At 37.6% G+C, this 15,787-nt stretch overlaps 1 protein-coding gene across 3 annotated transcripts in view; it reads left to right on the top strand.

The window, feature by feature from the left end:
• CPED1 (cadherin like and PC-esterase domain containing 1) overlaps positions 1–15,787 on the top strand; it is a 152,357-nt gene that overhangs the window by 112,643 nt on the left and 23,927 nt on the right. For all 3 annotated transcript variants that reach the window (XR_012833709.1, XM_075743360.1, XM_075743350.1), the window contains one exon: positions 12,044–12,161. Coding sequence is in view for 2 of the 3 variants with exons in the window: in XM_075743360.1 (XP_075599475.1) it covers positions 12,044–12,161 (118 nt within the window). In the remaining variant the exon portion in view is untranslated. The remainder of the gene's footprint in view (positions 1–12,043; positions 12,162–15,787) is intronic.

Raw genomic sequence — 15,787 nt, 5'->3', positions numbered from 1 at the left:
AACAACTCGAGTCACTCTGAATCACTTAGGTTTGTAGTGCTGCGCTGGCTGCATTATCTGTCTCCTCATTGCTCCCCAGACCTGAAGTGAATCACAGAAATCTTCCAGACGTCTGGCTATTAGGGAGAGTAAATTGCTGTATAAAGCTATTTCTGTAGGTCAGGGGAACTTAAGTGATTAATAAGCTGTAATTAACTGCCTTTATATATTGTTGAGGGAGCCTAAATTTCAAATTTTAAGGGTTTTTTTTATTTCCACTGTGCTCCATCTCTGTGCTGCTGTGATCTCAGTATTGACCAAAGCAAGGCTTCAGCTCAGCATCACTTATCATGCCTTGTGCAGTAAAATAAACATCGTCACTAAGCACATTATTCAGTTTTCAGAAGTAATTAGTTGGTTTTTGTGAGGGGTGCCTTGTTCAGCTAGTGACTGCTTGATTACTTTAGCTGAATGAAAAGGACATGCAGTAGTAAATTACTGCGAGCAGGCTGTTGGAGAAAGCAGGGTGAATTCTAACTTCAATCTGCTCATTTGGCACTAACTGCCTGCAATCTGTTTCTGTCCATGTGTGAAAGCTACCTGCGTGCAGTCTGCCGCTCAGTAAGCCATCAAGCTGTAAGGGGACTGCATTTTCAGTCTGCTCTGCACCAGAAGGCAAACCTTTAATCAGTATCTTTTGAAAAAGATCATGATTAATAAAAAATCCATGAAATTCACTTCTGTGATTATAGCAGCAAGTGTGCTGCAAGTTCATTAGAGTCAATGTTGACCCCATTATAGTTTAGAAAAAAAATTACTACATGGCCAGATTTGTAGGTGTTCTAGGAAAGCAGATTTGCCTGTCTTACTCCTGTCTCCCAGCTGTGTATATTAAACGAGTATCTGGGGATATGTAAAATTTAGTGCTGGACATAGCTATTAGACAGCAAGGAAAATATTCTAGCTCAAAGGTTCTTTTGAATGAAATGTATATTGATTTTCAAAGGCAAATCAGTCCTTCATTACTTCATTCTTTTCATGGTAAACCACAGTGCGGTAAAATGGAAGTATAAATGATAACCAGACACTGTCTATAAATACATTTATCTTTTCTGCTTTGATACAGTCTTCATTGTGTGCATTGTCCAAGAAACTTTAATCTCCAATGATGCTGACTGATTTCCTTTTAAATATTGTATTTTTACTGAAGCTTTTCACTGAAGAGGAAGAAAGGGGAAAAAAAAAAACCCATCACTTCTTAAATCTTCACATTCTCTCACTCTCTTTCATACATATAGAGTAAAAGTCATTGTCTTCCCTTCTGGACTACCGTAGGCTTATACAGCATCTACGGAATATAAGTAGGTTCAATCTGAGTTATAGATAGTGTGGAATGGAGACCTATCCATGTGCCCTGGACACAGAGACTTTCTCTAGTGTCATTTACGCATGTTTAGTTTTAGCCCTCACATTTCTTTGTGTATGCAACGATACTCTAAACTTTACATCTGCAATAGATTTTTCATAAAATATTTGCTGATTACAGTTAGAAAGATTTACGTATATGCTCTCTTTCTAAAAATACACCATCTCAAGATCTTTGAACCTGTATCTTGACTCACTTAAGCAAACAGCCTGATGTCTTAATAAGAGAAGAGTCTGATATTTGGCCAGAAAAGCCTCAGAGATGAACCCTTTATCAGAGGTGGGTCCTTCATTGAAGGCCACTTTAAAAAGAGAGCTGAATACAGAACGGTCAGGCTGCTGGTTGTGGGGCTGCCAGCCACTATGACCTGCCTCCCACTGAGCTGCTGGGAGAGCACAAGGTGTTTGGGAGGTGGGCAAGCATGGGGCCTTTCGCCAGGGGTATTGCGTTTTGAAGAGGAGCGCATCCAGCTCTTGGGAGTTGGCCTGAATGACTCGGGTGTTCAACGCAGCTGCTCTCAGGATCTGGCCCTGCGTGTTCCCTGGGACAGCAGTAAAGACAGCCAACATCAAAGTGCACGGCCGCACGAAGCTGGCCATGTGCTCGGGCTCTTCAAACATGTGCGTCAGTGCAGACTGTAAATATGCAAAGGGAAATACCTCCTGTTGTCCACCAGATACAAGTGTGCTTTCCATTAAAGTGAAGCCTCCACACATATGTAGACTCTGTCTTTACATGAAAGGCAGGAACTCACTGGGTTTTTGGTATTGTCTGGGAAAACAGTTTCAAAAATCTTCCACTTGGTGTTTCTGAGCCTGTATTAGTGGCTTCCTCAACATTCCCCAGACCATGCATAGCTCTGAAGTACATTCCAAAACCTAGTATGCCACAGAGAACAATTTCTGTATAAAACAGTGTGTGCAGTAATTCCTTAAACAAAACCCATTTTAATTCACCCTGCAACTGACATAACATAAAGTCATAATTTTTTTTTTGTTTTTTAATGAGTATATTTATTCCATTCAAATATTATCTCCATAGATGTGTTTTTGTCTACTTTCCCAAATTAACAAAGCTCTTGAAATCTTGCTGTCAGTCTATCCATGGCTTGCTAATCCCTTTTTAATCCTTTGGGCCAATTTAAGCTCAATTTAGACTAAGAAAGGAAATCTCAAAGTTCTTTTTTTTTTTTTTTAAATGGGAAAAAGGAGCAAAATCAGTGTTCCTATTGAACTGGAGTTGCAGAATTTAGTCCTTTTGCATCCTGTTTGACAGTCACCAGCTTGCTATTCATCATGAATATTTTGCTGAAAAAAATCAGTATTACATTGCTTTTCTCATGCCCAGCGGATGTCTAGGACAATCCAGGGGAATAGGTTGGGAAGACAGGTTTAAGCATCCTGATGTCTAGTGAAACACACAATGTCCAAGCTCCTTATGCATTGTACAGGGAGTGTTAGTGAGGTAAAGCTTGCAGGGAAAGGTTTAATGTTTTTTAGTAGAATAACTGATACAACTAGGGAAAAAACCACACCAAAAAAGTGTCTAGGTACAACCCCTTTTTAAATTTCAAAAAGAGCAGAGTTCAGCTTGTAAAAATATGATCTACCAGAGTCAGCACAGTGATTAGGGAGTCAAATGTATTGTCCAGCAGAAAATCACATGGAAAGGAATGCATCTTAAGTGTACCTTTCTCTGGGCGTTACACATCCCGCCTTGGGTTACCGGAGACCCTTTCCTCCACTTGGAATTGCAACATGCGCTCTCAGGGAGTTGAGTACCCACTTCAGTTGGTCCTTTCTGGCATAGCAATTAACAGGGAGCCTGGTGGTGCTCCCTCCATCCACTTTCACCCTGCATTCTTTACACGCACCTAGCCTGCGGGTGGAGCGGGTTCAAGGCTCTTTACAAGTCAGTATTTAATTATGTGTACAGAGCAAATGCAAACAGCTTCCTTGGGAGAGACCGAGACAGAACTGCCCAGAACAGCCTATAGCCCACTGACTGGAGGGAAGATATTGGGAGCTTGAACTGAAATCTCTGCTGCAAATCAGTTAAAAGAGGGACTTTAAATTGTGTTTCCTATATCACAGGGAAATGTTCTACCTATTCTTTGAAAGGGGAAGTACCAGCTAATGCTTTATGCAAGGCACACTGCCGGTGGCATGTCCTGAGAACATCTGCCAGATCAAGCACTGTTGGCAAAGGGATATTTGAACTCTGTTAGAGCTAAAGGGGCTGACTACCGTAGCTCTGCGGAGCTCTGGGTGGGTTTACCTATGCCTACTAGAAGAAACTTAGGAGGTTGGTAGCAACAGAGTGAGGGTTCTGAGACAGGTTCTGATACATTACAGGTGTTGGCTGGAGCTCCCAGTCATCTGCTGGAGCTGATACAGAAAATAAGAGGCAGAGTTGTGAATCGGACCCAAACATCCTAAATCTTTGCTTGGAATCTTAACCTCAGTATGCCCCACATCCTAAATAAAGTTAATGGATGCTCTTGTAAGGTCTACAGGATTTTGTGCTAAAAATGAGAAAGAAGTACTTTTGGTACAATATGCCCTGAAACACTGAGTTCAAACCTGCAAGCCTTGCTTACTGCGAAAAGCAGCTTAAACAGAGGCTTTAGCAGCTGTATAGCTCACTGGACTGACTCCTTGGCTGACATAGGTTTTTTCAATGCATTGCATTCATTGTCAAAGTATTTCAGTTTCAGAATTCAATGAACAGTAATGCTTTTCAACTCATTCTTTCTCTCCCACTTTCTGAATGCAGCGATAGCTGTTCGGTCTGAGTTCTGCTGTATTCATCATGGCTATGATATAAAGTTCTGAGTCTAAAATCAAGGGGATGAGGCTAGAGCTCAAGTGCCTCTTGCATATAAGAAGATGTAGAGTATAGATATCTTTGCGATGTGAACTGTGAGCATAGGAGAGTACAAAAGAATGCTTCTTAAAAAATAGCCACAAGGCTGTGGGATGTCCCAGCTAAGACACTATATTTTTTTACTTGATTACCAGGGAAAACAGCCAGGGCCACATCAGCACCTTATTGAGCGAGAACCATAAATACCTAATAATTCCTTTGTTATCACATAAAATATTTACTTCTAACACTGTCAAAGCACATGGTTTTCAAATGCTATTCCCCATTTTCAGATGGTGAACTTGGCAAAATTCAAATCAATTCACATTCAGAGCTTGCACTGGGAAAAGCGGGAGAGGGAGGGAAAGAGGAGAAGTGAGTGGGAATCCAAAACTGATGCAGCTCTCAAGGCCTCCAGGTCAACATTATGGTCTAATGTTTTAAACTTAAAAAAAACCACACCAGAACCTAAAATAGTAAAATGCCTCTCTTTATCTGCTATTCCTTGTTCCTGCTTTATCTTCATTTTGAGGGAGGAAGAAACACTAAATTCTTTTCATTCCTTTTTTTCTTGCTTTGTGCTTTTAGTTTATAAAGCATACAAACTGGAAATCATCACTGTTCTTGCTTGGGAAAAATAACATTAGTTGCATTAGAAAACATGCTTGCTAAGAAAACAGTTGAAAAATCCATGCAGATGTTAGCTTTAAATACTAAAAAAAAAAAAAAAAACCAAACAAAACAAAACAAAACAAAAAACCTTAATTATCTTTAGGTACAGTTTGAAATATTTTCCAAAACTTATGTTTACAATATTTTCGTCTTAATGGAATTGGATTTCACATTCAGCTGTCTGTCTTCAACTAATTCTGTTGCATCTCTGAGCTGTTCAGAATCATAATTCACAAGTCTCTGCTAGATTAAGAGCCGTGCTTTTTAGCCCTCATGTGAAGATTTTTGTTCTAAGGTTCACAAACGCAGAACTTTGAACTATTGACTATTTGGGAGCAGGGAGGCAAATACAGAGTCTAACTGACATCAAGTGTGCAGTATTAAACATGATGTAAAATTGAATTGAATAAAAATCCATCATAGATTGAAAGGATTCTTTTATATTCTACACACACATAAAAGATATTAAAATAGGGGTATGCAACTTGCAATATTTTCTCTTTAGAAATAGTGTTCAGTTCTCAAAACAGTTTCTTAGCTTTCTGTGTGGTTACTATTCTCAGTACAGAGGAAGATATTTTGCATATGCTCTAGTGTCAAGATGAATTTTATTTGCCTATATAAACTGTATGTGCTTTGAGGCAGTGGTCTTTGTAGAGAGGCATCTACTGGGATTTGAAAGAGCTCTTTAGCAGGTAGTAAAGATATTGTGTAGATGTGACATTCTTCCGTCGGTGCTTAAAGCATGTGGTGTTATTCTCCAGAAAATTTTCGATGTAGAAATTTGTGATTGAGAGAGAAAAATCCTGCAATACATGGTATGCTTGTATTCTTAAGACAAAATAATAATAGCAACAACATGAATAGTGCTAGTAAGAACTTGAAAGCAATTTAGACTGATGGCTGCACTTTGTCCACATTTCAAACTTCTCTGATGTCTCCACCATGCCTTGACAATATGGCCCGTATCTCAGCGTTTCATATCATTCCCAGTCTCCTACTGATGTCTGTGCACTGCATGTTCCAACTCTGTGAGTGCCCAGACTCCTTTTCTGAAGTCTTTTTATGGCCCTTTAACAGATCCCTGTGGAACGGAGCATCTCATGGTCTTTTAATGTGTTTTTTGTGACAGTGCCTTTGGGGTCATTGGGGAAACATTATCCCATTTTTGCAGATGGAACACATTAGGTTCCTTAAAAAACACAGCGGTGGCAGTTTCTTTCCTTTAAAACATAGCTGCAACACACAGACACGCTCCTCTGTCAGTTCACCCCATTAATCCTATACTCTCAGTTTAATGGATTTGTGTGTCTTTTGATATAGGCAATGTCTTCATCTATGTCTTAGACAGTGCTTGATGAATAATAATAGTCATTGTTTCCCAGCCAAAAGCAGTAGTGAACTGAAATTTCTGGGGAGACTGCCTCTCTCCTTGTGAGAACTTTCTAGACCTATTTTGTACACCCAGGAGTTTCAGTTCAATCTAGTTAATTTTGGGTGTTGAACTGAACCAGCCCGAACCTCTGAATCTTTGGAGGTCCATCTATCACTGAATAATGCAGCCGGACAGAGGGAGGCACTTGAATAGAAGTCAATATGCCAACTGTTCCTTCATTTGTTACTGCCATATTAATAAAGTTGATAGAGTGGAACTAATCCATCTGCTCACAGTTTATTCCCTAGCAATAAGATACAATTTCACTGTTTCATGAGCTCACTCTTTGACTAATTTTATTAGAATTCCTTCCATAGCATCATTTTTAATCACTTTTCATCCAGTTTTAGTTATGTGTAAAATAGTAGAAAAAGATGGACTAAAGAGAGATGAAAGGATTTAATGAGAAACCTGGGTCAGCTTAAACAGAACCAGATCAAATAAAGTTAAGTCAGCGAGCCTGCAAAGGCCAACAGAAACGCGTTCAAAATTACCTCTTTCACAGGAAGCTTTGTTCTGTCGTGTCTAAAACATAAACAGGCAAAAGCAATAAGGCAGCCCCAGCAGCATCACAGGGCAAGGCAGGGCTGCGGGGCCTGAGGGGAGGTGGCCGATGGGCAGTGCTGGCCGAAGGACTGCAGGTCAGAGCTCGATGGGCGGAGAGGTCCCCTCCCTTCTTTGCCAAGAACTAGTGAATTTTCTCATCCACTACTTCCCAGACACGTGTGAGCTCTGGATGTTGAAAAGATGCAGGATTTTGGTTACATGTTGTTTGTATGCAATGCTAAAATTAGATTTCTCTTGTTCACTTTAAAACATTCTGATAAGCTGATTCTTTATTAGTCTGGTAGGGGTAGTCTTCAGTGATTTGGGCTAGGTGCAATCTGAGACGTGAGTACCTAAGCAGAAATTGCGTGGTTTTCAAAGTGTTGAGCCCACCATTCCCATGGATCGCTAGGGGTTTTAATACAAATGCAAAGAGGAGTCTTACTGAGAAAGCTGAGAGTAAAGCCTAGGAACAGGCATCCTGGTAGGAGTTTCCAAAGCATTCAATTCATTCACATAAGTCTACTTCCACTGAAAATGATAGTTTTAGGAACAGCTTGAATGGACAGAGTTGGGTTATCCCAGAAAAGTTCTGAAAATCCTACCTTCCCATTTTAAAATGCTTTTTTGAGCTGAACAAGAAGCAGCAGCTGTAGATGCTAAAAGTAACTTGGTTTTTGTTATGTGGTGCTCTGTCACTGCTGGAGCGCTGACCGTTCAAATGAACATGGACAGTTTGTCCCTATTTGATATGAGTTTTCCTGGGAAAAGGAAGGCTTCCTACCTTCTCTCTTTTTAACTGCTTCCAGTTTGGCGGCAGCTTATGGGGTTAATCTGTAGGCAATTACTGTAATTTCAGAGTAATCATTGTTTCATTAGGGTGGAGGTCGTAAAAAGGTACAACAGCAAGTAAAAATCCATAATAGTTAAGTTAGATCTTGTAATCTAAAGCATAATTGCATCTACAGCAATATTATCTATATAACATTCTTTCCATATTAGCTGCATGACTGTGGATCATCTTTATGATGCTTTGGTTATCTCTCTCTCACACACATACACATCTACATGATTTTAAAACTGGTATTTTTTAAAATATTTATATACACCTGAGTGAAACTATGTATGTATATGTGTATATAGGTGTGTGTGTATGTATATGCATAAGTATATAACTGAGAGGAAATACAGTGCGGTTATTGAAAGCTGAGCTAAACAAAATTCCTATTAAATCAGGCATCTGGACTATAAATAAATGAAATATAACCTATGCATTAATAGCTCCAAATTAATAATTTGAAAAAACTGTAAAAAACCCCATAGAGTAGCAGGCTCAAAAATTGATGTGATCTCTTCATAAGGGCTAGAACTTATTTCCTTTATGAGGAATCAAGTTCACCGTAGTGTGCTCTGAAAAGCAACAATTCTCATTTCACACAGCGGATGGACTCCAGAAATGCTCAGTCTCTAAGTAGCAGCTGCTGCTGACTGAAAGCTAGCTAGACGTACAGAGGAAAGCTTTTTTCCTCTTTCATTTGCTAGTGTCCAGAAAATCTGTAAAGATAAAAGAAAGTTTACTAGTAAAATGCCAAACCAGTCTTATAAAGAGTCGATTCTAACTGCGCACTGAAGTACATAATGCAGGGGAATTTTTCTTTTGATTCCAGTCCAGACATTTCAAGGGCCATTTTTATGTCTGCCTTCTAAAAATGAAGGCTTGCAGGAAGAACAGGCGCAGAGCAAGAGCTGTCATTTAAGTTTACATGTCTGGCTCTCGTCACTGCCATGAGGGATCTTTTGTAAACATACTTAAGATCACAAGATGTTTCATCTTTGGGCAAGGCAAGAAGGGTGTCATGTCACTGCAGCACCTTAAGAAAGCTTTAACAAATCTGCAGGCGGTTAGAAAAGCTCTTAATGTGCCGTACGTTGGCGGAGCTGCGGTAAATCTGTGGCTGCCGCAGATTCATTTTGCACTTTATATTAAATACGTCAATGATAATAAAGGATTGGTCTCCCACAAAAGTAAAGATGAAACAAATAAGGCTTGTTCAGTGATGCACAACATCTCATGACCATATAGTTTTAGATGTGAATTACATATTAAACACAAGCAGTGTCCTTTAAAATTCATCGTTTGCATACCTTGAAAACACAACGAAGTCAAAGGGGGAATCGGTGACTTAGTTTGACCTGCATATTGATTGTGATTAGTAATAAACCAGCCACATGAAACTGTTACTGATACTGTCTGAGGAATGCAATTAAAATCAATTTTTGTTTGTTTAAACATATACCCTGGGCAGAGGTATGAACAAGAAAATCCCTGTTGAGTTATTTTATGACACTATGTTGAGAGCAATGGCAGCGCATTCAGGAATTTCGGGCTTTCTTGTGAAGTCCTGTGTAAATTGTTTTACTGCAAGGTAGGAGCTTTCTGATGTTAATGTTTGTTGAAGTAATACTGTCAAATAGCTGTACAGTGTGTCCAGACCCAGAGGCTCCAAGACAACATCACAGTTTAACACTAGAAGATACCGTGCCATTCATTTTGTCCTAACAGCTTCCCCTGGTTAGAGAGCATTAAGGAGAGAACAGGACAACTGTACAAAAGAACCCACACATATCTACCATTTCTCTGACTTTTTGTGTCCAAAAATGACCTTAACCCTTTGAAGTCAGTGGGAAGATTTTGTTTTACTACTTCTTTTTTTTTTTTTTTTTTCTTTTTCCCCCACCATGGAATTTAATGAGATCTGAATAATTGTGAGACAACTATTTCACTTTGGGTTTTGATTGCATAATCAAGACCCACCAGTATTTACTAAATGCCAGGATGAATTCATATCTCCATCTGTATCAGTGGCATGTATCCTACTAACTGTCAAGTTTCACCTTGACAATATTAGACATAATTGTCATTTGCTCATTGGTCCAATTTAGGCATAGCATCCTAGATGTAGCATAATTTCATGGAAACAGTGAATGATATTACAGGACAGTTGCCAAATTATTTTTAATATCATTTTACAAAATAAAAATAGAAGTCAGCATACTTCAATGAAGAAAAAAAACAAAGAAATTTTTTTTCTTTTTGCAGAAATTACATTTTATTACTCTTTTATTTCAAGAATCCTCCTCTTTGAAATGAACACACTCCAGTAAAAGTGTGTTTCCATTTGTGGAGTTTATTTGTAACTAATTAGTAGTACTAAACATATGCAATTCTTTAAAAAGGCAAATTTTGAATTATTGAACATTACCATAACTAATATTCCATTTAGCCAGAAAGGGCCACAACTGCATTTTTCGTACAGTATTTAAAAATAAAAGCACATTAAGTGATGATTGCCATGGTTAAATTTTCATAATATTTTCTCCTTTGACATAAAATGATCTTTTTCACTATTTTAAGTCCCGGTTTTATAGCTTTTCTGTTTTGGGAAAAAAAAAATCCTCATTGTGTTCTGGTGACCTTGTCACAATACAGAAATGAGGGTGAGTCAATGAAATATGAGAGAGGAGACACTATTTCTTGAGCTGACACTGCCCCCAGAATGCTCCTATCTTCTGATGAAACAACTGGCAATAGAACCAGTTTGGGAACTGCAGTACGGAGGATGAGTGTTTTTACAAAGTAATCTGAAGAGAGATTCATCTGAACTAATGCAGATATATGCCTCTGAATTGTTCTAAACTCTTTTTATGGTTGAGGGAGAAAGGCATTTTTAGGATGCGATTCATTTTATCCCGCAGTGCACATCTACAGCAGATTAAAAATGTGTCCTAGGAATGCTATTTCTCTGCAGAAGCTATAAAGGAAAGCTAGGAGGAGCAACTCTTGCAGCCGTAGATGCTGTAGATGTCTGAAATCACCAAAAGATTTGTCCAATGTTGCAAATGCTGTGATGTCATTTATGTGATGTCAGTGGATGCTTAAACATTATAACTGTAAGGCACAAAGTTGATATAGCCCATTGCTTAAAATGTAAGAATCCACATGTGCTAAAACTTATGGTAGGGAATCACTATTTATCTCGATATTTCATCTGAAATTTTTGGGAGCTGCTGGCACCTCTCACCTTTCATATAGAATAATGTTCAAGTTTTCTAAAAGCCAATAACACTTTTCACTTGTAAATTTTAAGAAAGTTAATTTCAAATTGATTGATTGGTATTCCAAGTTGTTACTGCTAATCTGGCATTAATTAATTCTCATATACATTTCTGCTAATGCCTATAAAATTTATCAGAAATGATCAAAATGTGAGAACCTTATGAAGTGTGTTTACAGTGTATGCCATTGCGTTAGTGGTCTCTAGTTCTTTACTACATTTAATAACCAGCCTATATTTCGTATCCAAGCATAAACATAGATAAAATATTTCTGTATTAATTGTGGGTCTTAGTAAACATTTCTTTAACTAGAATGTGAAAAAAGGTCAGATTATTTTATATGAAGAAAATGAATTAAAAGGTTAATGTTTTAAAACATAAATATTTGTTACCCTTATGGTAGTGTCTGAGGTTTATTATGGAACACATCTCACGTGAAGACCCAGTCAGAAGATCGTGTTTATATTAAATCCTTTCCTCCAGTGCCCCTAATAAGCTTTTGTAACCCCTCTACTAGCTCAAACATTTTCCCCTTGAAATTTTTATTTTTTCTTTCTCTTTTCCTGACTTTTTTTTTCTCTCTTTATGCACCTGTATCTCCTGAAGCTAATTTGGGGCATTTCATCACAGAAATGTATTCCATATGACTGCAGATATTCACATAAAATTGCTAAGGGCAAATAGCTAGAGACTGTAGGGTTACTAGAGATAACATTACATCAATGTTATGTATGTTTGTTTAATAAATTGTCTTATATCTTTAGCAAATATAGTATCTTGTACATTTACTGTGGATTGGGATAATTTATTACAAAACCATGTAATGTAACGGAAAAAGGATTCTAAATTTCTTAGTAAAAGTGTATTGAAGAGCAAGGGATGAATGAACTGCAGAACCGACCCCAAATAATTTTTTTTTCCTTTTTAAATGTCCTTGAAGAGGATTTCAAAGTCATATGGATGGGTGTAGTGCTGTCATTTTCACGGATTTCATTTTAATTCAGGACTGTGGTTCTCGAATTCGTCCAGAGGAGTCCTGTGGCTTGCAGCCTCTGTCTCATGAATATCTCTCAGCAATTACACAGACGGTGTTTAAGACCTGCGAAGCTGGAGACACAAAAGGTTTGTACTTAATCCTCTGTGTTCTGAAAATTACCTCATGCACCTCATCAAAGCAAAACTAGAAAAAAAAAAGGTTTCCCCTTTCTATGGACATGCACTAACCTACACACAATAAATTTAACTAATCTCTTGTAAAGGTTACAGATTTTTAAAATCAGGTTAATTTGCTTATGTGACAATTTTTTGTTCAGTAAGTTTCTAATCAGTGATCCATGACTGCTTGTGTTATTGTCATGTTGCCTTTAAAATGCTTTGAAATATTTCCATCAAAACCATTTAGAATAAAGTGCTTTATTCTAAATGAAAGGGATTATCTACTCAAAAATTAGCTTTAGAAAAAGAACACAACATTTTGATCCATTTGAATTTTATATTTCCACTTCTATATTGGAAACACAAAACCAATTTACAAATTCAAACAGTAAAGTATGTGGTTTTACATATAGAAATATCTTAAAAATCAAGATGGACAAATCAAACATTATACAACAACCAATATGATCAAGACATCTCTTCAATTTACCCAGATTACAACAGATTGTCAGACAGATATTCGCCTTTAGGTCGCAGCTGCATGAAGATTTATACAAGTGTACTTTAACAAATCTGTGTAATCCACGGGACTACTCAGGTATAGAGTCTTATTTGCAACTGAAGTTGTTGCTGGGTCAGACAGTAAATAATTTTGTTCAATGCTTTATTAGACAAATGAAAAATAACCCAACACTCCCGTATCGTCTGCTAACACAACTGTATTTTTTATCTTGCCATAGAAAGGAGCAGCTTCTCCCAGCAGTAAATTTGCACAAACTCATGGAATAATCAATACAAAATAAAAGGAATGTGGGAACTGCCTGAATGCATCACTTTGTGTGAAACATAGAGGCATATATTAATTTTGTGTTATGTGAAGGGAACGCACAAAGGAGACACTGTTGTACCTAACAGCATGTTTTAATCATGCAGCAAGTTGTGAATCATAAAGCAGCACAACCCATCCTATGCTACTATGAGTTCCTGACTAGAAAGCCTAAAGGAAATCCACAGAAGAGCCCTTTTGAGGCAGACAGTCTGTTCTCCTGATATATAACAAGCTCCTTTTGAATACTGCACCTAGCTAAGTGAAGCTGAATATAAAATATCTTTTACAGCCTTATTGCGAATAATACACACATTTAAAGTGGAGACAAACTTCAGGAGATGTAGTCTCAAAGGACACATATATTAAACAGGGAAGAATAATTTCTGCTTATAAAGTGAAGATTGCCAAGAGGTGTCTAATGAGCCTAGAACTGGGGTTTGCAGTATCTGGCAACAAGTGACTGTGTAGTTTTAATGTCCATCACAGCTTCCAGCTGGAACTGGAAAGCATGGCTTTTTGTGGAAAATCATTCCAAATTTGTAACAACCGAATGATATCCCAATCCTGGCAGTGAACATTTTCCTAACATGTATGGGAGCAATTTCAGCTAAAGCAGCAACATCTCCTTTATGTAAATAAGTTAACTTTTCAGAGAAGCCAAGCAATGTCCTCTCAGAAGAGAATTCAAAACTTCTGCAGAAGTCAATCAGCATGGTACATTGCTCTTACACCAGGGAACAGCTTAGCGATACTGAGGACCTATCTCAGCAAAACGTATCTACGCTAGCAAAAGCTTGCGTTTGTGCAGCCGTAGGCAGAGGCTGAGGCAGAGATAGAGATGAAACCCTAGTTCCTCTGAATTTAATGGTAAAGCTTAGAAGTCTGCTTTGCAGTTTGGTACAGCCAGGATTTTGGGGCTCCTTTCTAGTGCTTTGATGCAGTTCAGAGACAGTAGTTCAGGATCTACCCAAAAGCAGAACTCACAACCCCCTGTCCTAGCCACCATGGCACTGTTCTTTGGAGGAAGCCCAGCATCTTACCAAATATGCACTTAACTTACACAGTTTCTTTTTCTCACACTTTTTTTTTTTTAAACAATACATAGAAATTGGAATATTCAACAGGGGAAGTTTCTCTCTTTCCATCTTGTTTGGATCATGGAATGAAATTATGATTTTTATAGCAACAAAAATCTTTTTTCTTTCAGAAAATCCCCTTTGATTCAATGGGGTTTGAACCAGGCTATCATAGGAAAATTAGCTCTCTGTTCAGTATTGCTGTGTTATCAGTAATAGAGAAGTCAGCAAGCACTAACCATGTGTGTGGCTCCTCAGAGAGAGAGAGAAAATTGACAGAGACCATGAGAAGCCCAAATTGTGCTAAATTCCTGCAGGTGAATCGGGCTACTGCAGCCTGTGGGAATTTGGTATGCAGACAATTACAAAATCTGGTGGGTAAGAGATCATCACAGCCTCACTGCTAATGTTCTGCCTCGCTGCTAGGCCGTACGTGTTTTAGTTCTATCCAGCTTTCCACACTTTCCACAACTGTATCCAGTTTAACATAATTCTGTACAAGCTCTTTCTTTGCATTTAGCAGCCATCTGGATTTAGGGCCAACAGAGATATAAACTGATGTTTAACCAAACGAGTGTCTCCTTTGATTACGAGGAGTAAATGTCACTTTGGACATGTTTGTAGGCCTAAGGCCATTTTATTCTGTAGCATCAAAATCATGTCCTTTTAAAAATAATTTAACTTTTGTTTTTCATAAATGCAGCCAAAAGAAAAAAAAATTATACCCTGTTCACAGAGAAAGCATTTTTTAACAGTCCAGATGCCAAATAGACACCAAATGTAAATTAGTAATAAATCAACAAACTATTTTTACAATCAGTTTAGGTTAAATATTTAAAGTTGTCAATTTAGAATATTTTTTTTCTTTTTATATTGATAATTGTTTGGCACTATAGAAAAACTTTGAATAAAAGTAAAAAAGGCTGAAAGAAGAAACAAAACTATCAAATTAAGTGTACAGCCTTTGTTGGTTAAAAGTTTTGAACTTTAGGCTAACATTTTTTAAATACAAGGTAAACAGTTCTAATGAGTTTTTTTTAAATTATATTTCTTTTCATACCATTTTAGGACAACAATCTGTAGGAGTACTGACAACGTTTAATCTCATATCATAAGCAGGAGATTTATGAATGCAACTGATAAACTGCTCTAACTAGCCAAAGATACAGTTTACTTTCACTCTTCCTGTGGAACCCTCCTACTTACAGGCTTTCATAAAACTTTGTTCTTAATTTGTGAATAAACTAACAGGAGCTCTCCCTTTCCTGCTCTCTCTCATTGACTCGTAGGTAAACTTTGCCTTGCCTGGAGGAGCCGATGTTAACTCTTTTAGCCGAAGCACCACAACGCAGGGTGATTGAAATGGTGCTGAAAGCTGCACTGCGTGCCGCTACCTTATATAAATGGGAGAAAGCAACTTATAATTGAGATAGAAAATAAGCTTAATTTCCACACTAATATTGATTGTTTGCAATTTTTCACTGTTAATTGTCGTCTTTTATATACGAGAGATTCATTCTATCTTTTAACACAATCTTATTTTTGAAGGTTAGGAATGCATTGACTAACTTGTGAAGTTACAATACGAAAAGTTCGTAGTAATTGGATTAAAAATGGATAAATTTACACACATCATTTAAAAAAATATATGTAAATAGAAAAACTACAACTAGTCTGTTAACATTAAA

The sequence above is a fragment of the Balearica regulorum genome, chromosome 1 (assembly GCF_011004875.1).
Source record: "Balearica regulorum gibbericeps isolate bBalReg1 chromosome 1, bBalReg1.pri, whole genome shotgun sequence".
In the NCBI taxonomy this organism is placed as follows: domain Eukaryota; kingdom Metazoa; phylum Chordata; class Aves; order Gruiformes; family Gruidae; genus Balearica; species Balearica regulorum.
Note: the sequence above shows the minus strand (reverse complement) of the source record. Positions and strands in the feature narration are given on the sequence as shown.